General features: G+C 43.4%; 1 protein-coding gene across 2 annotated transcripts; it reads right to left on the bottom strand.

The window, feature by feature from the left end:
• Positions 1-13,827: 13,827 nt before the first annotated feature.
• Positions 13,828-25,759, bottom strand: BTBD3 (BTB domain containing 3). Of its 2 annotated transcripts, XM_069954513.1 has the most exons (5): positions 25,640-25,759; positions 17,737-17,995; positions 17,559-17,649; positions 16,862-16,980; positions 13,828-15,045 (listed from the first exon to the last, which is right to left on the bottom strand). In XM_069954513.1, exons 2-5 carry the CDS (start codon positions 17,877-17,879, stop codon positions 14,013-14,015), a joined length of 1,386 nt encoding a protein of 461 aa, XP_069810614.1. In that variant the 5' UTR covers positions 17,880-17,995; positions 25,640-25,759; the 3' UTR covers positions 13,828-14,012. The 2 variants fall into 2 exon arrangements, with proteins under 2 accessions (XP_069810614.1, XP_069810613.1); XM_069954512.1 differs by lacking the exon at positions 25,640-25,759 and having other exon boundaries at positions 17,737-18,053.
• Between the last annotated feature and the right edge of the window lie 1,749 nt (positions 25,760-27,508).

Here is a 27,508-nt window from a genome sequence, read left to right as displayed (position 1 = left end):
TACATCATCTGTGAGAAGCACTTCATAATGGGAAATGTAGTTACCTGGCTGGCACCATCTTGGATATTGACTGGCTTTTAACAAAACTTGTAACTCAAAAACAGCGGCAGCTTGAAAGACGACAGATGGCTCAAAATACACAGGGGCACCTGGTAAGACCAGCTAGATTCGGGAGGATTTAATTTTTTTTTTTATCGCTTGGGTGGTATATACCTTTAACAAACTTACCAAGAATCTGAAAACTGCTTCAAGATTAAAATTCCACAAGGAATGTAGTGAAAGATTATAAAAGGAAATCAAGAAAGATCAACGTTTTGAAATCTAAAAAAATATGCAATGAAAACAAAAACCAACATTTGCGACCAAGTGTGCCAGATAAATATCAGGAATGAGGCCCCATTCACACTACGGAATCGGCGCCAAGATTCCGTAGTGTGAATAGGGCTTAACACCTAAACAAAAGATAAGAGTATGGAGGAGTGGATGACAGTGATATTCAGTAACCAAGCTGCATTAGCCAAGCAGTTTCTGCTAGAAATTTTGTCTGATGCTTTTGTAATTAAATATAATAGGATTATGATGAATCAAGGTTGGCTATAAAGATTTGGTTACATAAATATCCTTGATGAAAACAATGACATGTTCCTATTCAGTTATATGAGATTTCATGTCAGGTAAAGGTCCAGGGTTGCTGACAATCATTATCTGTACAGTCAATGCACAGATGAACAGAGAGATTCTGCACTCATTCTATTGCTAGAAAATAAATCATTGTTCAGTACTAGGCTCGGTTCACACACAGTATATTTCAGTCAGTATTTTGGTCCTCATATTGCAAACAAAATCAGGAGTGGATTGAAAAGACAGAAAGGCTCTGTTGACACAATGAAATTAAATTGAGTGGAAGGCCGTCATTTAACGGCAAATATTTGCTGTTATTTAAAAACAATGGCTGTTGTATTGAAATAATGGCAGTTCTTTACTGTTATATGGCGCCCATCCACTCAATTTCACCATTGTGTGAACAGAGCCTTTCTGTGTTTTCAATCCACTCCTGGTTGGGGTTGCAAAATACTAATCAAATACTGACTGAAATATACTGTGTGTGAACCCAGCCTTAGGCTATGTTCACACTATGTAAAACTATGGCCGAAGTTCTTGCCGCAGAACTACGGCCGTAGTTTTGAGGGGTGGAACATAGCCTTATTTGCAATGGGATCCCGGCCAGAGCGTACACACATCGTATGCGCTCTGGCAGGAATCCTGTGCGGCGCCGGAAAAAACTGACATGTCAGTTTTCTGCGGCCGGAATTCAGTGAATTCCGGCCGCAAAAAGACCTGTCAGCTCACACAGTGAAGCAAGCGGCTCCGTCCGCATCAGAGCTCCGCGGCCGGAAAGATCACCCGGCCGGGGTCACGGAACGGCCGGTCTCACACGCAGTGTGAACATAGCCTTATAATGCATTTTGCCACAGCGCAAAGAATCTTCAGGAAATTACATGGTCAGGAAACAATCCGGATCTGATGAAAAATTTATGGTGGAAATGGTCTATGACACGGCTCCATCCTGCAAAGCTGATGAATCAAACAATCTTTGAGAAAGTTAGAGCCAGCTTGATGTAGAACGCAATTTATCATTAGTGAAGTTCAAGCCTCAAAGAATCCAGGTGTCATAAAGTAGTTAGCAGCAAAGTAAGAAAATTTTGTTTTTGATGATTCAGGAACTTTTTCTTCTTTCTAACTACTTCCCCCCCGGATCTGTAGATCAGCGGCCCGGCTCCATAAAGAATGAATAGAGCTGCGGGTCACATACTGACCTGCAGCTCCCTTCAAAACAAAGGAGCAAGGGTGCCGACATAGAGACTTCTGGGGGGCCGAGAGGTTGCGCATCACATCTTACACATGTTCCCTATATGCATAGGGGACAAGAAATAAGTTTAAATTGGAAAACCTGATGTTGCCATGTTGCTTCCATACTAAAATCCAGAAGATGTCAGAAACATGAACCTGGGTTCATCACTAAGGTGATAGAGTTCTAGTCCATAGCAGTCTACGTTTCTCCTTATTGACACCTCTGCAAACGACATCAACAGTGGCTGGCTGTCAATGGAAGCAGGACACAAAAATTTGATGCTGTGACATCAAATTTTCTTTTAGTACTGTGTTTCCCTGAAAATAAGTCATCCTCCGAAAATAAGGCATTGTAGAGGATTCACAGGATAGCTTAAAAAAGGCATCCCCTGAAAGTAAGATCCCCGCCACCACCCCCTTCCACCATCAGCCCCTTGTGGTCCTTCACCGCCGACGCTGCAGGCATACCGCTGGTCCATGGCCTCAATGTCCTGCCGCATGCCTGAGGTCACGTACTCACAGCTATTCAAGCTATTTTTGTGTCCTCTCTATAGTATTAGGCCCCTCTATGCTATAATACTGAATTTGCAAAAAAAAACAAAAAAAACACCTGCCCAGTGTCTACATCCGCAAGAAGCAAAAGAGGCAACCCAGAGATGACGCCTATGCGGCGTGCCCTGTGAGGGGAAATGTGATAATGTGCCAGTGCTATAACGTACACTCACCGACCACTTTATTAGGTACACCTGTCCAACTGCACGTTACCACTTAATTTCGAATCAGCCAATCACATGGCGGCAACTCAGTGCATTTAGGCATGTAGACATGGTCAAGACAATCTCCTGCAGTTCAAACCGAGCATCAGTATGGGGAAGAAAGGTGATTTGAGTGCCTTTGAACGTGGCATGGTTGTTGGTGCCAGAGGGGCTGGTCTGAGTATTTCAGAAACTGCTGATCTACTGGGATTTTCACGCACAACCATCTCTAGGGTTTACAGAGAATGGTCCGAAAAAGAAAAACCATCCAGTGAGCGGCAGTTCTGTGGGTGGAAATGCCTTGTTGATGCCAGAGGTCAGAGGAGAATGGGCAGACTGGTTCGAGCTGATAGAAAGGCAACAGTGACTCAAATAGCCAACCGTTACAACCAAGGTAGGCAGAAGAGCATCTCTGAACGCACAGTACATCGAACTTTGAGGCAGATGGGCTACAGCAGCAGAAGACCACACCGGGTGCCACTCCTTTCAGCTAAGAACAGGAAACTGAGGCTACAATTTGCACAAGCTCATTGAAATTGGACAGTAGAAGATTGGAAAAACGTTGCCTGGTCTGATGAGTCTCGATTTCTGCTTGAACATGACAATGAGTTCACTGTACTCAAATGGCCTCCACAGTCACCAGATCTCAATCCAATAGAGCATCTTTGGGATGTGGTGGAACGGGAGATTCGCATCATGGATGTGCAGCCGACAAATCTGCGGCAACTGTGTGATGCCATCATGTCAATATGGACCAAAATCTCTGAGGAATGCTTCCAGCACCTTGTTGTATCTATGTCACGAAGAATTGAGGCAGTTCTGAAGGCAAAAGGGGGTCAAACATGTTACTAGCATGGTGTACCTAATAAAGTGGCCGGTGAGTGTATGTGTCACTCTGTGAAGAGGCTAGGCAGTGTGCTGGGGATGCACAGAATGGAGGTTTCAGTAGCTACATCCTTCCCGCTGTCTCCACCTAGAGGTCTGGCAATGGCCGCCTTGTGCAACCACTTTGGTCTCCCACTTGTCTCTGCATCACATTGCTGTTACTGGGATCCGGCAGAGGTCCATGGACCAGTCCTAAGGGAGACCAGACAGTTAGGGGAGAGACGGGACTGATGGGACAGTGAGGGGAGAGAGAAAGGACTGATGGGACAGTGAGGTGGGAGAGACGGGACTGATGGGACAGTGAGGGGGGAGAGACGGGACTGATGGGACAGTGAGGGGGGAGAGACGGGACTGATGGGACAGTGAAGGGAGAGACGGGACTGATGGGACAGTGAGGGGAGAGACGGGACTGATGGGACAGTGAGGGGAGAGAGGACTGATGGGACAGTGAGGGGAGAGACAGGACTGATGGGACAGTGAGGGGAGAGAAGAGACTGATGGGACAGTGAGGGGAGAGAGAGGACTGATGGGGCAGTGAGGGGAGAGAGAGGACTGATGGGACAGTGAGGGGAGAGACAGGACAGAGAGGGGAAGTGTGAATTCTTGAAAAGACTCTGCCATGTTTTTAGGGAAAAGGGTAGACACCTGAAAATAGTTTAGGTAGAGACAGGAATGTGTACTGAAGGTGCCACCTACGTCTGGATGGTAGACAAGGGAACTCTGTATGAGCTGTTTGAGCTTGTTGGTCATGATCTCTTATAACCAGTGCTCCCAATACCGCCTAACAGCTTGGTCAGAATGGTGTAGATGGCGGGCAATTCATTAAATCGACCATTCTGCTTCTTAGTCCAATGATGTGCCCTCTCCCAAACTTTAACTGGGCAAAATGTCTTCAAGTGCTTTGTAGAGGAATGTCTAATAATCAATGATCTCTTACCAAGAGGTACACTGCCCAAAAGTAGCCTCTAAGAGCTTTTTTACAGGGGAAAGGAGGAAGCACTTAAATATCCTTTCATGGCAAGACCCAGTGGCTAGTCAGACTATGCACATCTACCACTGACATCACTCCATGCCAAGTTTTTGCAGCAATCCAACATTTCTATCTAGCTGCACTGCTTCTTTTGTCGATAAGTGTAACTTCAGTGCTAATTGTATCTAGCCTGAAACAGAACAATAATCACAACAGGAACAGCATGTCCCCGAGAGGACACGGAGCAGACTAAGCAGACTATAGACATAAAAGATAGGCTCTCAGCAACTAACATCTATTCCATACTACCAATGATGAATGAGTCAAATTGAAGGGTCCTTCCTTGAAGATACATTGTTTCATCTAACCTGACAAAAATCTGCATCCCCTGTGTTTTTTACGTATGTATCCCTCTAGGGATAGCCAGTGAAAATTGAAAATGTCATATAGGATGGATCGTGATGAATTATAAAATCACTGGTACCTTATAGACACCAAGTCCATCTTTTGTTTTATACTTGAATCCAGCATAAATAATGAGAACCAGCCCATAGACCTTATATCCATCAAAGAACAAAAGAAGAAACATCAAGCTCTGACTTGGAATACCCAACAGTATATACAATCCAAATGTGGGTTAGTGGGACACTGATTTATTTCTTTGGTTGCATAAAACGTGTACAGCATAGACTACATAGAATAGAGTCCATGTATGATGGATGCGGCTTAGAATTACCCAGCTTACACCTCGGACAGACAATGCACAACACAGCGGGAAACGGGCCTCACGGCTTATATTTTATTATGGAGTTCAAAGAAGGAACAGTATGCAGTAAGCTCTCTCTGGTGGTGGCTGCAGGCGGCCAATGTTATCTGTTAAACCTAGGTCTATGCCGGGGATTTGCAGGGCTTTATCAAAAAAAGCAACGCTACATTATAATAAAAACACTCTCATTGACAAAAACAATAAGCCACAAAGGAGTTGTTGGAATTGAATGAAACTTTGTATGTGTGAATGTTACAATGATATATTGAAGTGATTGCAAGAGAAACATTTATTAGGAAAACTGAACAATAGAGAAGGGTCTCTTGTACTCTATAGGGCGCCTCTAGCCTGTATACAAGATGAGTCACGGATGAGGCATGGAGGCATACAAGTTGCACATGGCATACTGCGGCACAGATCTTGATGCTGTATCTGTAGACCCTCTACTGTTAGTGTTGATTAGCTCTATTTTGCTGCAAATTGTGTTATTGCAGTAAAATAGCGCATCAGTTTACCACAAATTGTGCAATTGCTGTAAACTAGCACCAATTGAATGCAAATTACATGCTATGTGGGAACATAGACTGAAGCTGGAATTGGCAATAAATCAGATGACCAGGGAAGTGTTCCACTTGGTATTTTTGGGAAACTCTTGCTGTGTGTGCTGGGGCGATTATACTTCTGAAAATTCTAGCTTGAGTCCATGAGAGGCAACATGGGTCCTACACATATTGATGAGGTGTTAGATTCCCTCATATCACTACTAAGGGCGACCAACTGTCGTGTGATGGTTTTTCCCATCAGAAGTTGGACCAGTGTATCACTCCACAATGTAAAAATAACATTGACGTGCTCTGCATGGGGCCTCAATACTCACAGTTACATATAGTAACATAGTTTAAAGCGACTCTATACCCACAATCTCCCCCTCCTAACCACTTGTACCTTCGGATAGCTGCTTTTAATCCAAGGTCTGTCCTGGGGTCCATTCGACGGGTAATGCAGTTATTGTCCTAAAAACAACTTTTAAACTGGCAGCCCTGTGCCCAACGGCCGGGCTTAGATTGTGTATGCATTAGGCTGGCACAACCTCTCTGTTCCTCCTCCCCGCCCTCCTCATCATTAGGAATGCTCCAGGCAGATTGTCTTCTATTCATCACCTGTGTCAACCCAGCAAATGGGCTGGATCGTTAAGGCACCTGTGCAATGTTCAGACAGGAGAAAATGTTCCAGTTGCATTCCTAATGATAAAGAGGGTGGGGAGGAGGGACGGAGGGATGGTGCAAAGTTAGAGAAAAGATATTCTAAGCCCTGGCCTTTGGGCACGGGGCTGCAAGTTTAAAAGTTGTCTTTTAGGACAACTGCATCACCTGGCGAACGGACCCCAGGACAGATCTTGGATTAAAAGAAGCTATCTGAAGGTACAAGTGGTTTGGGGGGGTCAGATTGTGGGTACAGAGTCACTTTAAAGGACAAGATTCCATCAAGTTCAACCTATAACTCTACTGTGTTTATCCTGAGGAAGGCAAAAACCCTCATGGAGGCAAATACCAATTGCCTCATTACAGGGAGATAAATTCCTTCCCGACTCCAAAATTGAAATTGGAATAATTCCTGGATCAATGGCCTATCACATCTAGTGCCAAGAAAAGTATCCAGGCCTCCTTTGAACTTTTTTTAAAGGAAAACTATCGGCAGGGTTAGGCAAATCTTACCTGCTGATATATCCCTACTGCACAGGAGATGCCTAGGAGGAAGGTAAATATCTTTCCTTCCTCCTCAGCTCTGTTCCAGTGCAATTAGTAGTTTGCTCCATGGTCTGGTGAAATTGTTAGGAGCACAAGGTCAACAACTGTCTTGGTACTTTAACCCACCCATTACTTTATGACCTGTATTATGACAATGACCTTGGTTGCCCTCCTCTGCCCCCTCTCCTGTTCAGCCGTGTACTTCTTATATACTGGTGCAAAAAACTGTTATAAAGAGGCGAAACTATGTTCTCATCTTTAGCATCTATGCCTCTTTTGATACATCCCATGATTTTATTAACCTTGGCAGCTGCTGCCTGGCACTGATCATTAAAGTTGAGTTTACTGTCCACCAATACCCCCAGGTCCTTTTTTGAAGTTTTATCCAGTGTTTTATTATTTAACCCACCACTGTACTTATTAGTACTAAGTGCATAACCTTATATATATATACATAAAACTTCATTTGCCATTTCTCTGTCCAAGCCTCCAGCTTCTCCAAATCCCTCACTGGGATTTGGGATTAGACTATCCTGCACTGTGGTGATTACTTTACCCAGTTTAGTGTCCTCTGCAAATATGGAGATTCTACTCTGTTGCCCCTCTACAAGGTCATTAATAAAAATATTACAAAGCAGTGGAACCAACGCTGGACCCCACTAGTAACTGTGAACCAATCTGAGTATATTCCAGCAATACCCCTCCCCATTCCCCCCGTTTCCTGTCAATCGGCCATTTACCCATTTACATTTACCATAAACAGTAGAGGACTATAAAACAGGCTTAGACAAGTTCTTAGACCAAAATAACATTAATGCATATGTATAGAGCCTACCTATCATCCCTCCCCCTTCCCTCCATCCACCCCCTCCTTGGTTGAACTTGATGGGCTTGTGTCTTTTTTCAACCGTACTATGTAACTAACTAAATAGGCAGATGCTTCATCCTCTATTATTTTTACGGTAATTTCCAAACAAGATATAACCCTGCAGATTAACCACCCAGTCATAGCTATCAACCAGTTATGTCTCGCTTATCCCCACTATATCATGTTCCTTTTCCACCATTATAATTCCTCTGTTCTACTCAAACATGTCTGTTGTCTGATCCCAAACAGAAAAAGGATTACAAAAACCATCACAGTTCCAGTGCAAACACATATACTTACTGCTTTCACGAAGTCCCGATCCTGGAGCCCGTCCCGCCGCAGACATATCCCCGTTCAAAGCCCGCGCGCGCTCCCCAGTGATGGGTCCGACGGCCATAGAGAATGACTGGAGCCGTCATTCTCTATGGGCGTCGAACTCATCTCTGGGGAGCGCGCGCAGCTTCAGACGGGGATATCTCTGCGGCGGGACGGGCTCCGGGACTATGTGGAAGCAGTATGTGTCTGCACCGGGGGGGTCGGCCGGGCTCTGCCCCATCATGGGGGGGGGGGGGGGGGGGGGTTGTGACAGGTTCCCTTTAAATTAGGCTCAGTGGACCCAGTCCACCAAGCTACCCAATCAACACATTAAGCTAGAGGAAAGTGGCGCCAAGGATGGAAAATGACCTTCATTCTCAGTGTCCCCGGCCCTATAGGAACATAACAGCAGGTAATATTCTTCCAATCTGCTATTAGTTTTACCTTTAATATCACAAAACCATGCAAGTTTGTAAAAATCTTTTGAAACATGTACACTTTAGATGCATGATGGCTTTACAATTTTAGAGGTCAGGTGTCTATAAACATTTTTTCAGGATGGACATGCAATCTCTATATGCTTGGTAATGTTGCGCTGACTTTGAGTTGGGTGATGGATAGATGGACTCAGTAGAGAAGCAAAGGAAAGTGGCAGTTACTGAAATCATTGGCTTTTCTATATAATATATACGGGATAGCAGCGCTTTGTTGTGAATCTCCACCCTGGTCCCAAACAAAGGATCCACTTTATTAATGAGTTCAATCATCTGACCAAGCTTTAGGCTATATACCCACCGTCTGCAACAGATCTTAAGTAAGACGACTGCGGCTTGAATGAATTATTTTTTTGCCAGAAATATTATCCCCCAGCAAAATAGGAGGCAGCCGTACAAGGTCACAAATCTGTCTGAACTATATATTCATCTTAAAGGGAATCTGTCACAAGGTTTATGCTGCCCTAAATGAGGGCACCATAAAAAAAAATGACAGAAATGCTGAACAGATCGGTGTATTACTTCCATCATTCTGTTCTTCTAATATACAGGAGAATAGGATTCTCTTCACACCCCTCCCCTCCAGCTGTTGATTGACTGTTCACTGCCTATACACAGCATTGCTAGATAACTGCCAATCAGCAGCTGGAGGGTGGAGTTTTCTGCCTCTCATGAATATCCAGGACTACTGGGCTCATGCACATAATGGATATTCAGGAGGACATCTGCACAGAACAATTTAAGTGATATATCATTCTGTTCAGCTTCTCTGTCAATAGTTTATGCTAGTCTTAGATGGGACACCATCTGACACCAAACGTTCTGACAGAGTCTCTTTAAAGTCTTCAACAGTTTGCGAATTGTCCTTCTAGCAGTTGTCTCCAGAAGCGGCAAGCCCAGAAACAATGGTTAGTAAGCAAAATTCATTCACAGTATATTGCACAGATTTTGCCCTATGTAGTCAACAGAAGTATGGTGTGTCTCAGATAATCTGCAGCATACTTCAACTTTATGGTACAAGTGGATGGATGTAAATGCATCCAAATTTGCAATATGTCATTTGTGTCTGCACCAATAGTCTATGTGAATCCCCTTTAAAGCTTGATGACCCTTGAATTTTATAGGACCCTATGAAATAAAGACACCAGTAGAACAGCATAAAATAACAAAAAAGTCCATTTTATTTTAGGAATGAAAAACAAAATAAGTTAAAAATCATTAGAAGATGTAGATAATGTTGGAAATGAATGAACCGGAAATGAGCAGTGTCACCTTCTACATACAGTCAGCTTTAGCTGGATTACACGTTATATACCAGATCACCAATACAATACACTGCAGTTACAGGCAATACCAAGAGGATGGCATCAGAGCAAGTACAGAAATAAAAGGGGGTAAACAATACAGAACCCTACGATTGGCCTGTCTGATAGGTCTACTGTACAAATATTACCTAGATGTATAAGGAAAGGAGATCAGTGAAGACATAGTTCCAAAGCAAAGGCACAAGATTTCATCATGTCAAAATATGGATCTATACAATAACTATAAGTGATATGCTCCAAAACTGTATTTATATAAAGTGCAATAGTTATAGTGTGTCCCCATGGGTTTCAAGAGGGTGTCTAAGAAAAACATGGCCACTTTCTTCCAAAAAATAGGTCACCGATAACCATAGGCTGGGCCTGGTACTGCAGTTCATTTGGTTTACGTGAATACCACAGACAAGAGTGGCGCTATTCGTGAAAGAGGCCTTGGTTGTTAATCTCATCAAGTGTTAAACTACTTATAGGGGGAGATTTATCAAACATGGTGTAAAGTGAAACTGGCTCAGTTGCCCCTAGCAACCAATCAGATTTCACCTTCCATTCCTCACAAACTCTTTGGAAAATGAAAGGTGGAATCTGATTGGTTGCTGGGGGCAACTGGGCCAGTTTCACTTTACACCATGTTTGATAAATCTCCCCCATATTGTTTATCTTATTTAGCCTGGTGTACATTTATCAAAACTGGTTCAAAGGTGAAAATATAGCAGATGTCTAAAGCTCCTATTACACGGGGCGATGAGAGGGCCGACCTGTCAAGCTTGCTCCTCGTTCGCCGCTCGTTGCCGGCAGTATTACACACGCCGACAGTGAGCGGGTACGTGTCTTCTATTACACGTAGCGATTATCAGCCGTAACAGTCAATATCGGCCGAATACGGACGAAAATCGCTTCGTGTAATAAGGCCTTAAGGCAACCGATCAAGTCACAGCTTCTATTTACCAAAGGGGCCTGAAAAATAATAGGTGGATTTCAATTGGTGCTATGGGCAATTTCAATGTTTTACATAAAGTCATGTTATACAGGCTAATATTCTAGTAGTGACTCTTTTAGGCTATTGCTACATACAGGGGCTACAAATGTGAAAAAAATTTACCATTTTTTCCCTTTAAAAAATAAATAAAAAATTGCAGCCATAAAAAGGTAATAGCGGCAGCAAAATGCAATCCAGTTACAAAAGACAGCAACTAAAGGCCGAAATGGAAGCAGTCTGCGGATCTAGTAGCATTCTAACAGAAGGCTGAAATGCGCAGTCTAAAAGGGTGAGCCAATATAGTGACCACTCAAGTGACTGGGTAGTAAATATGTCTAACCAGGGTCCCTCCATTTACATTAAAAAACATGGCAGAAATGTGGATCCCAAGAGTAGTGTAAAAAGTTGCAATGTCAGTTCATATAATGAGGAGATGCCACAAGCCTTGTGTTACCAAGATGCACAATGCAAGGAATGGATTAGACGCACAAGATGTTCCTATGTAAGAGACCATGTCTGTGCCCTATACTTACCAATCAACACTTGATAGAAGCTCTGTGGTCATGTAGGAATCATGGCTCTACTACACAGAATGGGAAACAGAAATTCATACAAAGTAAGTAATGGAGATATAGAGAGCATAGATCTCCATATGACCCATCTACTACAGGCATCTGCTGTCAATCTGGCTCAATGACATAAAAATCTCTCTATATAGTAAACTCTATGACTTCTATTAAACTGTACACAATGCCCCAGATATGTGGCCCGCCAGTTCAGCCTACTGAGAGTTGTAGTTCTAAAACGTCTGGAGAACCACAGCTTGGGGAACATTGCTACAGACCAGTAACGTAAAGGAAAACACATTTTTACATGAATACATTTTACATTATATTTTAACCATCAAAGTACTAAATAATGCTTTCCTATATTATCTGATCATCTGTAGTGCAAAAGAGTTACAGTGGCGAATGTAAGGGCTCTGAAGGATTCCTATGGCAAACAAAGGTCATCTGCGGCCATCATCTCCATAATTTACGCAGTGCCCTGCCGTGTTAGGAGACAAATGCATGGTAGAATTTATAAGACATTTGCTTAATGTAATGTAAAACTAGGCCTAAAATACACGCTGTAATATATCATGTAAAGTGGACGGTAATAATTGTACTACTACTAAAATAAAACTCTCTTCCTTTGGTTAATACGTTATTACTACTTGCTAGTCTGGGGAGAAAGCAATTTATTGCTGCTTATAATGAAAATCAAAGTCTGTCTTCTTAAAGGGAACCTGTCATTACTTTCATGCTGACTGAACCACGAGTTATCGGGACGGTCCCTGGTGGCTTTCATAGATTTTCCAGAGAGTGATCTGTCATTAAAGGCCAATGGGGCAAGAAGAAGCCACCAGGGATAACCCAATTGTTCTTTCAGGTACCAGAAAATTGGTGATGACCGATTCCTTTTAAAACGACTGTGGTCAGTACATGATAAAACTTGGGCGCCCTGATTCCAACACTATTTTTTGCAGCACCACCCTTGTTCCTAATATAAAATAACTTTACCGTTTTGACTAGCTATGTTTTTTTCTGAACAATCATATGGACAGAAACTTCAATTCAAGAAGGGGGGCTTGGCGACTGTGCGCTTCATTCACGCCCCCTTAGCCTCATAGTCACACCCCCTTTTAAATAATGTTCACACCCACTTGACCTTTAAATGCAAAGTGCGCATAGTCAACTAAATAGTACAATTCCTATATTTAGGGAACAAGGGGGGTGTTGCAAGATTGTTGGAATCAGGGTACCCGAGTCTTCTTTAAATGACATACAATTAAGCCATTTATCTACTGGAATTATAGACTTGTTTGGGTCGCTATATAAAGTATTCATCTAACATATTAGCCATAAATTTAAGCCCAAATGCAGCTTTTTCAAAGTCAAACCCACTGTGGACGCTTGCTGAAAATCCATGGCAAAACCAGTCATTACTAAATCCATGTGTAACATGACATTTTTGTAAATAGGTCACCAGTTACATTGAAGTGGTTGAAACGAAAAGAACACGTCCATCCACTTGCCCAGCACTGTAATCGGCTGCCGGTTTCACCTGTACAAGTCACAAATTGTTGCATCAGACTCATTGGGGTGGGGTTGGGGGAGATATTTATCAAACTGGTGTAAAGTAGAATTGGCTCAGTTGCCCCTAGCAACCAATCAGATTCCACTTTTTATTCTTCATAGATTCCTTGAAAAATGAGAGGTGGAATCTGATTGGTTGCTGGGGCAACTAATACAATTCTACTTTACACAAGTTTTGATAAACCACCCCCACTGCTCACTTAACTTTTCTGAAAAATGGGTGGAGATCAGCAGGAGGGGGCACAACCTCCTGTGACCCCACTCATTAACTATGATTCTTGGTAGCGGGAATTATGGCAGTAATCTATGTTAGCTACTGCAGGGCACAGACAGTCAAAGATGACGCACCAGTTTATTGAAATAAAAAAATTATTTGGATTATGCCTTTGTATTTTCACTAAAATGGAACATGTCAGCTTTATATCATATTCAGAACTTGAGTGTCATGGAGGCTGTGCTGAGCAGCAGTATGCAAGCCCTCTCCTTTACCAAAATTGATTTGTACCCATGCATGCTGCAGCTCAGCTTAGAAGGAAAACATGAATTTATAGGGGATTGTGGTAACCTTTTCACAGTCAGTTTAGCTTATTTGTCACATATTCACCTAGGTACTCAATGTTTAATTGACTTTATAAAGAAACTTTTATAGAAACCCAAGAAAAAATAAAATAGGATGCATTTATCAAAATATCTTCTCTTCTGTGTTCAGCAAGCTTCCGGTTAATGAAAGTTTAGAAACTATTTTAGAAAGTGCCTTTAATTTACAGCATAACTGTACAAGTGGAATCTATACCAAACAGCTATAGTGAACTAGATATAGGCGGCATTCTCACAGTAATTTATATATAGATACATCCCATTCGGTCTAGTCTCATACTCGGCATTGCACAATGGGTCCGTTAGACTCTACAATATAGATTTCTTTTAAGCATAGAAAATAAGTTCGGGTATCTGTCCTCCTTGCACCCCGGTGCCATTGGTACTGTCTGAGGAGCACTGAAACTGCACAGTTACTTTTCCGCACTGCACCTCAGTCATCCCCTCCTGTCCAAAGTAGCTCAGCTCATTCCCGTCCAGGACTACACTGGCCGTATAGAAAGTATCTGGTTCAATTTGCACTGGGTACTCAAACCAGACTGGAAAGGTGTTGCTGGATCCATCTGAAAAATATTTGCTCAGGTTCTGTCCCAATATCACTCCTTGGCGTTTCAGTTCAATTTTTGCGCTATATTCAGCTGACCCGCAGCTGGAACCATAAAGGCCGAAACCTGCTATAAATACCCTTTTATCCACTGAGAACTGGATGCTGTCACATCTGCCTCTGTAACGCCACTGGTTGCTACGGTAGGCACATGACTGAAAGCGATGGCATCTTTGAGGGACCAGACCCTTACGGGGTTTGCTTACAAATTCTAAATCTGGTTTCTTAGCAGCTGTATACCAAAGAAATATATCATTCGTTTCATTAAGAGTCAACACTCCGGACTGGGCGGCACCATTGGCAAAGTCGTCAAGTGCCATGGTTGGGATGCGGATCAAGTAAAGGGCTTTGCCCAAAACTTTCCTCTTGTTCTCTATAGTGGGAGTTAACTCTTGACGTTGACATTCGACTTCGGCCCAACAGAGAGCCGCCTCAAAGACGACTATTTCTTTGGCGTTTAAAGTCTCTCTTTTAAGGATACTTTCAAGCGTCTGAAAGTCAATGTCGCAAAAACCTTCGCTTTTCAAAGCCAGCTCTGCCTGCGCATCAATCACTTCCCAACATCTCTGGGTCAGATCAGGTTCTTCAAACAGGCAGCTTTGAGACAGGAGAACACAGGCGTTCTTTGCGCTTAAGCTGGTCTCTAGAAAGTTGACACAAGCTCTGGCAAGATGGGGAACGATATATTTTTTAGCAGCATACAGAGTTGCCAGAACGGTGTCAGCGGCCAAGTCAATTTCATCACAGTACAAGTACCTACATAAAAGAAGACAACATGTTACAAATCGTAGTTCCGAACAGATTGACTCTGGTCAGCGGATCTAACACTGGACAACTCCTACAAGAGAAGGAGACGTGAACGACACTGAAATGTCACTGCAGCGATTCCCTGCTCTATGCTCCTAAGCCAAGTTCTTACTCAAGAAATTACCTGTAAGCACCCACAAAGCTATGATCATACACCATCCTGCCAGCAAAAGCAAAGCATGGGGACATTAAGCGTACCACCTAGAGACAGGCATATACCCCATATGGCCAGACAACGAGAAATGGCATATACCCCCCATGGTACAGATTACATAGAAGTATCACTTCTTCTCTTTCCATTTACAAGCTTAACTAACATTTTGTTTTGCAACTTTAGACTCTTGATCCATATGGTAACATTTTTTTTATCCCAGTTTTACAAGGGTTAAACAATCTCTGGTTCTGGACGTGACCATCGAGAAATAGCGATCAAATCACAACATCCACCACCCAGACCATTGCCCAGGTACAAGGACAGCTTTACCACATTAACAGCGGTGAAGATAGATAGTGCTGCTCCCACTGCCAGAAATTTATGTCAAATTGGCTCAAGGGATTAATTGGAAAAGCAACCACTGGTGAAAGGTGTACGGTGCACAGAACATATATGCTGCACTCTGATAAAGCCCATATGGCCAAATGTGAGTCACGATGAGTAATCGCATTTATTGATGACATCAGAGCGCAAGGCTATGACTATGGTGACTTAGACATCACCACCGTTGCCTTTCAGCGTCTTGGGAACAATATATTGACCATTATTTGTTTACCTAAGTAATAGGACCTATGTGAGTGGTAAGAATCTTTGTACAGTGCTATGAAATATGATGGTGCTATATAATAAGCAACAGAGAACAGATCCTGATCATCATCAAGTAACAGAAGCGACTTGTATGCTGGGATCCCTCTACTTCTTATATAACCAGTCCACTTCAGCCCCTGATAATTGCAGAGAACTGTACACTGCAGCAATACACGAGCGAGCCAGGGTGCACCACACTGTAGAGGTCACACTGCTAAAACCCTGCAAACCTACTGGCTCAGCCACATACATACTTGCAGCATCCATCCTCGTGATGACGGAGGGTAGCGTTTCCGACATGCCCCATTCTCAGCTACTTTCACACTTGAAGTGAGAACTGATTTGTATTACTGAAGTCTCACACTTTGAACTACTGTATATGTCAGCCCTGGCTTCTTATTTGCATGCTCGGTGCTCTTGGATCTAGTTTCATGCACCATTTCCCTGAACTTGCACTTGCCTGTATAAAGCTGCCCTCTGCTTACTGCATCAATATCAGTGCAAGGGACAGCCATGAATTAATGGCTGCGTAAAACAAATTGAATATAATATATATATATATATATATATATATATATATATATATATATATTCTGCAGTGCTCTACACATCTGCATGATTTATCTGCATTGACATCTAATTTATTCAGAGTTTCTTAATGTCATCGGCAGTTTCCTCCTCCACAGGATATACACTGACGGGACCGGAGAGCTCCAGCACTCTGTCATTTTATTATTCTCCTCGTGTCCATGAAGTTCAGCAGAGAGAAATTCTGACAAACAAACCTCATCCCAGTTTCATGTAAAGTTAAAATACTGCCTTTAATAAGCCCCGGAGTCCATGGTGAGAAGAACCCGGAGTGATGTGCTGAGGGCTATGGAGGGATTCCGGCTGTAGTCACTGAAGCTGTGGCGAGCATGGACATAAACACACACATTATTATAATGGAGGGATAAAGCTTACTTCAGCATTGCGAGGAAAGCAGCAGGTTCAACATCTGGTATACGGATTTCATCTTTGTCCTCTGCAAGCTCCCCGTAAAACATTGCGTGGAACACCGAGCTCCCGACTGCTAAGACGTACTGGGGAGGGGGGAGAAGAGAAGGTAAGTGAGCAGGTATATGGAGTGGAGGGAGAGCAAATACACAAGACGTAAAATTCTATTATATATATGAAAAAATACTAAACATAGATAGATAATATATAGGAGATAGATAGGTAGACTGATAGGGGATAGATAGATAGATAGACGGACAGACAGATAGGAGATAGATAATAGATAGGAGATAGATAGGTAGACGGAGAGGGGATGGATAGATAGATAGATAGAGGAGATGAGATAAGGAGACATAGAAATGGAGATAAATATAAGATATATGGTGACACACGGATATGGTATATAGATATGGTAAAAGTAAGATAGATAGAAGATAGATAATAGATAGATTTACACTTGTCCTTAATATGTCTATCTAGCTTTCCTTAGGACCCCAGTTACAGTAAATGCCCAGTTACCTCACCATGTTATCCCACTATACAGAGTGACAAACTCAGCTCTGCTACAAAAACACGAACTCTCCTATTATTCTAAGATCTTCTGTATCACATTTTACAAAACTTGGCTGAAACTTTCTCACAATGAAGAGGAGCCCCTTCTTACCTTATGCCCCGGTAAGCGTTGCGTCCCACTAGGGGGTCCCACCACAAAATGCACATCTGCCATCAAATCATTATTGAACATCACAGAGTTCCTAAAGAGTTAAAATGGCTTACATTAACATCTCTATCATTGTTCCTATAAACATTACAATCGCGCAGATGCTCCGATGCTACCTCACCTTTCTCGGATGGTCCCGTACAGCCCCTGCCAGTTCGGGGATGGGATAGTGTTATTGTTGTTCAGGTTCTGCTGGTGATATTGCTGCACGGAGTTGGAGTTGCTATTAGCCGGCTTCTTGCTCGGAAAGATCTCAGCAGCCATCTTCTTCTTCTTTCGGTTTTTTAACGTAATTATTTCATAGCAAACCGGAGGCAACTTGCTGCTGCTACTAGAAGTCGCCTTTTTGGGACCTTTCTTGGACCGGTTCTTCACCGTTTCTGGAAGCATCAAAAAAAAAGTCAGACATTTCATGTTCTTTCCTTTGGCATCTACCATCGGTATCTTAGTTCATGCAGCCCGGCAGCTTACAAAAAAAAAAAAGTAAACAAATCCCAGAAATCCACATGCAAAAAAAAAAAAAAAAAAAGACTTTTTTGCTCTATTGGTGACTTCAAGTTTGATCCAGGACTTGATGTGATAAATCTATTCCGAGCATGTCTCCTATTATATTCCCTTCAGACACAGCACAGCTGGGCCACCTATTGTGCGGCAGAACGGAGGGCGCGTATAGCTGTCTGCATTTCTTATAGTAAATTAGGTTAACAAGATCGGATTCTGCTTAAAGCAGAGACAGTCCCGCTCGCTGACTCCCCCGGTCGGGTGCTGAAAGGATCTGAAGAGAGTAGAGAGAGATTGCAGCTTTGCAGATGGTGTCAGACAGTCAATAGCTTTGAGCCAATAGCTGAAGCCACAGATAATGATTGGACCGAGCATCGCAGCAAGAGTGTTTATAATATACATACGGTTAAAGGGGAATGCTATAGTGGAAGGGGGAAGTATGGGGGGGAAAAAAAAAAAGTCAGCATGAGGTCAGTGCCATGGGGTAGGAGTCACACATTATATATCAGGGGTAGGGAACCTTAGCTCTCAAGCTGTTGCAAAACTACAACTCCCATCATGCCTGGACAGCCAAAGCTAACGCTTTGGCTGTCCAGGCATGATGGGAGTTGTAGTTTTGCAACAGCTGGAGAGCCAAGGTTCCCTACCCCTGTTATATTAGATGTAAGATTAGTCTTGTATTCTACTAGTGACAGCACTGGAGATGAGATCACCGGCTGTGATTTAATCCAACTAACGTAATGGTCTGTGACAGGCGCTGCCCATTATAAGCTGAGCTAATCAGGCCAATGGCTATGGCAGCCGGACAAGAGGGGAAGAGTGTGAATTTCTCCCAACGAGATGCCCCCAAATAATAGAAAGTGTCACCACTTCTCCCCCTCCCTCCAGCTTATCCACTGCCATAGACCTCTCCTGTACCATCTAAGTGACTGGTGTGCCATCCCGGGAGCGCTTTTATTCATGTATTATGAACCAATGTTTCCTCCGGTGACACATAACTCTCCTTAATGTATCATTAATGCGGCTTGCATGATTTTATGATATAAAAGAGAAGACTGCTGTGCTGGGCTTTATGAGGTACTGCTGCGTATGTGCTCGCCATATACACCGCATCAATCCCCGACTCGTGTTTATGGCTGAGGGAAGCTCTTGTTACGGCACAATGACTGATCTCCTTCCAGGGAGTTCCCTGGTCTGCTGCTCTCTGCAGAAAGGCATTGTGGAGGCTGGTTAACCCTTGATGCTTGGCTAAGTGCAGGGAAATCCCTTTAAGTCTGGCATCTGATGATTTAGGAAATCTCATTCGGCAGCAGATCTATTACACTGAGCAGATATAAACCTGATCTAAAGAATATTTGCTGTTTTCCATAGAGCCTTTATGCAATGCTCCTCAGCCGCACAGTCACTATACAATACCGCACAGTACTGGGCAGCGCACCTATATAACATTACTTTATGGGGAGAAAACATACACAGATACAGTCAGGACTGTACAGACTGTACTTCTATGCAGCTGAATTCTTATATAAGGGGGTTGTATACATGTTGGATGACATTCTCATGGTCTATGACCTACTAGGTCCCCTAATGCTGGATTAAAGGGGTACTCTGGCGAAAATCTTTTCCTTTCAAATCAACTGGTTTCAGAAAGTTATATAGATTTGTAATTTACTTCTATTTAAAAATCTCAAGTTTTCCCATACATATCAGCTGCTGTATGTCCTGCAGGAAATGATGTTTTATTTCCAGTTTAACAAAGTGCTCTCTGCTGACATCTCTGGCCGAGACAGGAACTGTCCAGAGCAGTAACAAATTCCCATAGAAAACCTCTTTCCAACAGTCACTGTGTCAGACTGAAAAGAAAACATTTCCTGCAGGGCATACAGCAGCTCATAAGGAGTGGAAGACTTGAGATTTTTAAATAGATGTTAAACCTCTCCTGCTCTCCAGACTGGAAATAATGCCAATTCCTGCAGGACATACAACAGCTGATAAGTACTGGAAGACATGAGATTTTTTTTTTTTTATAGAAGTCAATTACAAATCTCTGGCACCCGGGGATTTAAAAGATTTTTTTTGTGAACTGCCCCTTTAAATTGAGATATATATGTGGCAAAGTAATGAGCGGTAAACTCCAGATCAATGAGAGGGACATTGACCTTATCGGCTGTGAGTCTATATTAGTGTTTATGCTATAAATCCTTGTTTCTTCTAGAATTTATTGAACGCTGCATAATCAGATTCGGGCCGTCTTAGTTTATATTCTGGTTGTATTTCCAGTAGCTTGGTCTCACATACGCATAGTCTCACATGTGCCGTCTCGCCCACTAAGTTAACATACAGCAGCTGCCAGATGTTTTAGCATGATAGATGGGCCATGGAGGAAAAGCATACTGTATATTTCATAGGCTGAGGCACGTCCCAAGAAGACACATTAGCTTGACATAGAGCCACCAAGAAGCACAAAGTAGGCTGGCAGGCAGGTGGAGGAGGAGTGTGCAGCGGGCAGAGCGGGCGACATCATGACAGCATGCAGGATTTGTAGCCTTTAAAGGGGTTGTCCAGCGAAAAATCTTTTTCTTTCAAATCAACTGATATCAGAAAGTTAGGGCCCTATTACACAGGACGATTATTGTGTGTAAATTTTTTATATTTTTTTAATTTAAATGATAATCGTTCTGTGTAATAGCAGGCAACGATCGTATAATCGTTTGTATGTCGTTGATTTAAGGCCATATTCCACGGAACGATTATCAGCCGTATTCGGCCAATATTGGCAATTACTCATCCCGTGGAATAAAGAGCAACGATCAGCTGACATCGTTCATGTCGGCTGATCGTTGCGTCGCTTGTTTTTCAAACATGTTGAAAAACAAGACAGATATAGCAGTGATCTGCTGCCGTCGCTCCGTGGAATAGGAGCGGCAGAAGCACACCGCCGATATCCTCTATGGGCTACCCGAACAATCTAGCGATCACCCGGGCAGCTCCCCGCAGCAGCCCCTCCCCGCGCCTGATTGCTCCTCTCCATCGATCTGTGGAATAGGGGCTTTAGATCTGAACCTAAAATTATCGTTAATTGTTCGCTCAAGTTCCGCATTTGGTCACTACTCGTTCAGTGTAATTGCACATTGTCCATTGTTTTGCTGGGATCAGTTGGAGTAAACGATCATAGTAACGACTATCGCTCCGTGTAATATGGTGAACAATTTTAGGTTAACAATAAACAATCTCGTTTGCGATCGTTTAACGTTAGTCGTTAAAAACCGCTCCGTTTAATAGGACCCTTATATAGATTTGTAATTTAATTCTATAAAAAAAATCTCAAGTCTTCCCACACTTATCAGCTGCTGTATGTCCTACAGGAAATGTTGGTTTATTTTCAGTCTGACACAGCGCTCTCTGCTGACATCTCTGTCTTGGTTTTCTATGAATCCCCATAGAAAACCTCTCCTACTCTGGACAGTTTGTGTCGGCAAGAGATGTCAGCAGAGAGCACTGTGTGAGACTGAAAAGAAAACAACACTTCCTGCAGGACATACAGCAGATAATAAGTATGGGAAGACTTGAGATTTTTGAATAGAAGTAAATTACAAGTCTATATAACTTTATGAAACCAGTTGATTTGAAAGAAAAAGATTTTTGCTGGACAACCCCTTTAACAATCCAGTTGAAAACTGTACTGAATAGTGGGCTATTAGCTATGTAACTATGTGGGCAGTTTGGGACGAACTTTCTAGCTGACAGTTTCTGACTAGTTTCTGGCGGAAGATATTTTTACGCTTTGTATGATTTATTGCCATGCTAAAAACTTATTTTTTTCCCTCAAAATAACCCCTTTAATCCAGTTATCAAGGATTAGAAAACATAGCCACTTTCTTCCAGAAACAGCGCCACTCTCGTTTCCAGGTCATGGGAAGTACTGCAGCTCAGTTCCATTAAGTGACTGAAGTATACTTTTTGAAGTGGAAATGTGGCTATGTTCACAGCTGCTTTTTAATTGGCAATAATTATGCATTTTTTTTCCAGAAATTTTGATGTGAATTGTGCACTTACAGTAAAATAGTATTTTAGCTGCAATTCTGCCAGTACTGCAGCAAAAATAGCACTAATGTACCGTAATTGCGCAATCGGCCCCATAATTACAGCAAAAAAGCATAATTAACACTAATTACACACCATGTGTGAACACTGCCTATATTGGCAGTGAATAGTCTTACAAAATCTATGCTGAACGCCACAGTAAAAATCCATGTCTAAGACTGAGCTGTGATGTGTGTCAATCCTGGAGTCAGAAAGGCTATGGTTTTAGGCTATGTTCACACTGCGTAAGTACTGCAGAAATCACAGCCGTTGTTACAACGGCCATGATTTCTGCGGTTCTTGCGTACTGCTGCAGGCTGCAGCGAATCCCATCCGGAGTATATACACATAGGGGGGGAGATTTATCAAACATGGTGTAAAGTGAAACTGGCTCAGTTGCCCCTAGCAACCAATCAGATTCCACTTTTTATTCCTCACAGAATGAAAGGTGGAATCTGATTGGTTGCTAGGGGCAACTGAGCCATCTCTACTTTACACCATGTTTGATAAACCTCCCTAAATAGTATACACTCCGGCCAGGATGCCTAGCGGCGCCGTAAAGAACTGACATGTCAATTTTCTGCAGCCGCTATTCACTGAATAGTGGACGCAGAAAATCCTGTCAGTGTACACAATGGAGCGAGCGGCTCCAGCCGCACGCTCCATTGTGTGCTGTGGGAAGTTATGATGCGGGCGCACACTGATGCGCCTGCATGAGAACTCAGCGGTGTTAAAGATCATCCGGTCGGTACTGCAGTGACTCATACTACATGTGACCACAGCCTTAGGGTGGTATTACACGGGCCGAGCAGGGCCCGATAATACCTGTAAACGAGCAGCGATCTGCTAGATCGTTGCTCGTTTACTGGGCCTATTACACAGCCCGATAATCGTTTGACAAGAGCTGCAAGGACATCGTTACCGCCACGGCCTGTGATTGGCTGAGCGGCCTATCAGCTGACACGCCTCTGTTAAGCTAGAGCGCGCGCGGGACCCCGGGAGAAGCGGACGGCAGGAGCAGCCCTGGAACGTGGATGGGTAATGTATATCGTTAGTCGCCGGCCACGCACCGCTATTACACGCAGTGGTGCGCGGTCGGCGCCCGCCGAAAATAGGGTCTAACCTATATCAACGATCAGCCGATGATCGTTGTCATCGGCTGATCGTTGCATTTATTACACGGAGCGATAATCGGCCCAATTCGGCCGATTATCGTTCCGTGTAATAGTACCCTTAGTCAGAGGAACTAAAACCCCATAATAAGGGGGGCATTTACACGTTCAAAGGCAAACAGAAATTACAGACAGGTAAGCTGTATAGTGAAATGAATCAGCGCCTGGCATCATGTATCAATATGATGCCGGGAGCAGGGAAACTTAGACTCTTCGCTGTACTGTAATGCTGGCAATGGGAGCATTTATCAGGGGACCCATAGACACCACAGGAGGACACCAGGGCACTGTGGTTAGGCAAGAATAGGATGATGATTACTTTCTATGAAGTCCCAGCACTATAGCAAAAAGTTTAAATGGTTGGAGTACCCCTTTAAGGCCACATCATATCACGTAATATCATAAATGCGGCTGAACCCCTTACTATTTCTTTATCCATAGCTGCGTGATAATCCCAGAAATGTCACACAGCTATTGTTGGTAGGAATTACCAAGGACCTCCTTTGTAATAGCAACTTAATAACCAGCATATCTGCATGATATGTCCGACTTAATATTGCATAGTTACAGCTGTGATGTAGCTGTAAGGAAAATTAAAACTTGCAACGTCTCATGGAACAAGTTGCATTGTAACTACATTATTAAAGGGGAAACACAAGTAAAAATCTGTTTCTTTCAACTGGTTTCAGAAAGTTATAAAGATTTGTAATTTACTTCTATTTAAAAATCTCCAGTCTTCCCAGCACTTAGTGGTGTATTCTCTCCAGTCGGACACAGCGCTCTCTGCTGCCACCTCTGTCCATGCATGACAGCAACTGTCCAGAGCAGGAGAGGTTTTCTATGGGGATTTGCTGCTGCTCTGGACAGTTCCTGACATGAACAGAGGTGGCAGCAGAGAGCACTGTGTCAGACTGGAGAGAATACACCACTTCCTGCAGGACATACAGCAGCTGAAAAGTACTGGAAGACTTTAAACAGAAGTAAATTACAAATCTACATAACTTTCTGAAAGCAGTTGGTTAGAAAGGAAAATACTTTCTGTATTTCTTGTGGATCACATCCAGATTCCATAGAGTTCTATTGGTGTGTCCATGGAAGAATTTCAGTCCACACTAGGACCTATCCTTTTTTTTTTTTTTTTTTTTTTTAAGGCACGGATCAAAGCCCTGTACGTACCTACGGATGTGTGAATGGGGCCTTTGAAATACACTGACCCTATTTTTTGTTGGTAATTGACCGTGTGAATAGGGCCTAAGGGTGGTAATACAAGGGCCGATGGGGGCCCGATAATACCTGTAAACAAGCGCCAATCTGCTAGATCAGCGCTCGTTTACTGGACCTATTACATGGCCCGATAATCGTGTAACAAGGGCTGCAGGGACATCGTTACTGATGTCCTTGCTTGAACTACATACTTTACCTATCCACGCTCCAGGGCTGCTCCTGCGGTCCGCTTCTCCCCGGGTCCCGCACGCTCTAGCTTCGGAATTGGCTGACAGGCCGCTCTAAGGCTAGAGCACGCGGAACGGAGAAGCGGACCGCAGGAGCAGCCCCGGAGCGTGGCTAGGTAATGTATATCGCCAGTTGCCGGCCGCGCACCGCTATTACACATAGCAGATGGCAAGGATCATCGGCTGATCGTTGTCTTTATTACACGGAGCTATTCCGTGTAATAGTACCCTTAATCTGGCTTTACACCATTGACTCCAAAGGAGAAATCAAAACACACACACATTATATATATATATATATATATATATATATACATACACATAATACAAAGTTAACATAATCTGCAACAAAACCATCCTGTGTGATTTAAATAACAATAATAATAATAATAATACGCATTTAAACTTAGTCTAAAAAAATATTCATGGCAGTTTTTTTTATATTTTTTTTTACTAAGAAACAACTACAAAATCCCTTCAAATCTCCTGTTGTTTATATCTGTGTGTATATACACATTCTTTTATATCTATCTATATATATATATATATATATATATATATATATATATATATATATATATGTATACACACACACACATATTCTTTTCTGCACAAGTTCGGGATTTAATGGTGTAGAACTACAGGTAGCAGCAGCCCCTGCTCTGCCCCCGGCCGGTGTATACAGATTACTAGTCCCCGGCTCTCAGCCCTAGGGGAGACCCCGGTGACCCGGCCATATTGCATCCTGCAACTCAGCTATGAGAACACGTCAGTTTCCAGCCCTGCGTGTAGCTATAGCAGTGCACCAGTCTCCTACCTCCTCCACTCCACACCGTGCGGTGCCGCTCGGTTACCGACTGACCAGGATAACCGGAAACGGAGACTCGGTATCCCAGCAAAACAATTCTCCGCCGTAAACCCCGCCCCCCTGTAAGGATTTAGATCTAATTGGTGAATGGTGAGGGCGCAGTAGCCAATGTGAGTGCGGCTATGAGCAGCGCGTACAACTGGATGGATGAGAGGTGAACAGTGATTGGCTGCTGGGTAACGGTCGTAGTGAGAGCGGGGAGGAGCTAGAGGGAGGGGACGGGGGAGTACGGGCAGTTATAGGAGTGTGAGGTGATAGAGTGAGGGAAGCCTCACAGGACGAAGCCGGCGTCTTCATGGCGTCAGTGATAATGAGTGATCTATGGAGGGGACTGTGATGCAGGGCAGCCCTGATAGATGTGGGGACTGCGCCTCCTGACTCCCTCAGGATCAGTGCTCTGCCGTTACCTCATGCAGGCTGGCACTGGCCGGTGACCCCCCTACCCCCTCAGAAGTACATAGCACAGGGCTGGAACTACTGGGGGGTCCCTACATGAGGGGCACTGCCTTACTGCTAGGGAGCTACATACATGGTGGATACTGCCAACTGGGGAAGGAGGGGGCACTGCTAGAGGGGTCACCGACCTGGGGGACATTGTCTACTGGGGGCACTGGCTGCTACCAACACAAGGATATTGCCTACTTGGGATTATCTACATGCGCTGCCTACATGGTTGATACTACCAACAGGGGGCCTACCTGCACAGAGAGGCCTAATACTATATGCAGAAGGGCATTGAGGGGAGCTAATTGCTATATGGAGGCACAGAGAGGGCCTAACTACTGTATGGATTCACACAGAGAGGGTCTGACTACTGTATGGATACACAGAGAGGGTCTGACTAATGTATGGATACACAGAGAGGGTCTGACTAATGTATGGATACACAGAGAGGGTCTGACTAATGTATGGATTCATAGAGAGAGGGTCTGACTACTGTATGGATACACATAGAGAGTCTGACTACTGTATGGATTCACACAGAGAGGGTCTGACTACTGTATGGACTCACAGAGAGGGTCTGACTAATGTATGGATACACAGAGAGGGCCTAACTACTGTATGGATTAACAGAGAGAGTCTGACTACTGTATGGATTCACAGAGAGAGTCTGACTACTGTATGGATTCACAGAGAGAGTCTGACTACTGTATGGATTCACACAGAGAGGGTCTGACTACTGTATGGACTCACAGAGAGGGTCTGACTAATGTATGGATACACAGAGAGGGTCTGACTACTGTATGGATACACAGAGAGGGCCTGACTACTGTATGGATTCACAGAGAGAGTCTGACTACTGTATGGATTCACAGAGAGAGTCTGACTACTGTATGGATTCACAGAGAGAGTCTGACTACTGTATGGATTCACAGAGAGAGTCTGACTACTGTATAGATTCACAGAGAGAGTCTGACTACTGTATGGATTCACAGAGAGAGTCTGACTACTGTATGGATTCACAGAGAGAGTCTGACTACTGTATAGATTCACAGAGAGAGTCTGACTACTGTATAGATTCACAGAGAGAGTCTGACTACTGTATGGATTCACAGAGAGAGTCTGACTACTGTATGGATTCATAGAGAGAGGGTCTGACTACTGTATGGACTCACAGAGAGGGTCTGACTACTCTATGGATTCACACAGAGAGGGTCTGACTACTGTATGGATACACAGAGAGGGCTTAACTACTGTATGGATTCACAGAGAGGGTCTGACTACTGTATGGATTTATAGAGAGGTTCTGACTACTGTATGGACTCACAGAGAAGGCCTAACTACTGTATGGATTCACAGAGAGGGTCTGACTACTGT

This window comes from Dendropsophus ebraccatus, chromosome 15 (genome assembly GCF_027789765.1).
Source record: "Dendropsophus ebraccatus isolate aDenEbr1 chromosome 15, aDenEbr1.pat, whole genome shotgun sequence".
NCBI lineage: Eukaryota > Metazoa > Chordata > Amphibia > Anura > Hylidae > Dendropsophus > Dendropsophus ebraccatus.
Note: the sequence above shows the minus strand (reverse complement) of the source record. Positions and strands in the feature narration are given on the sequence as shown.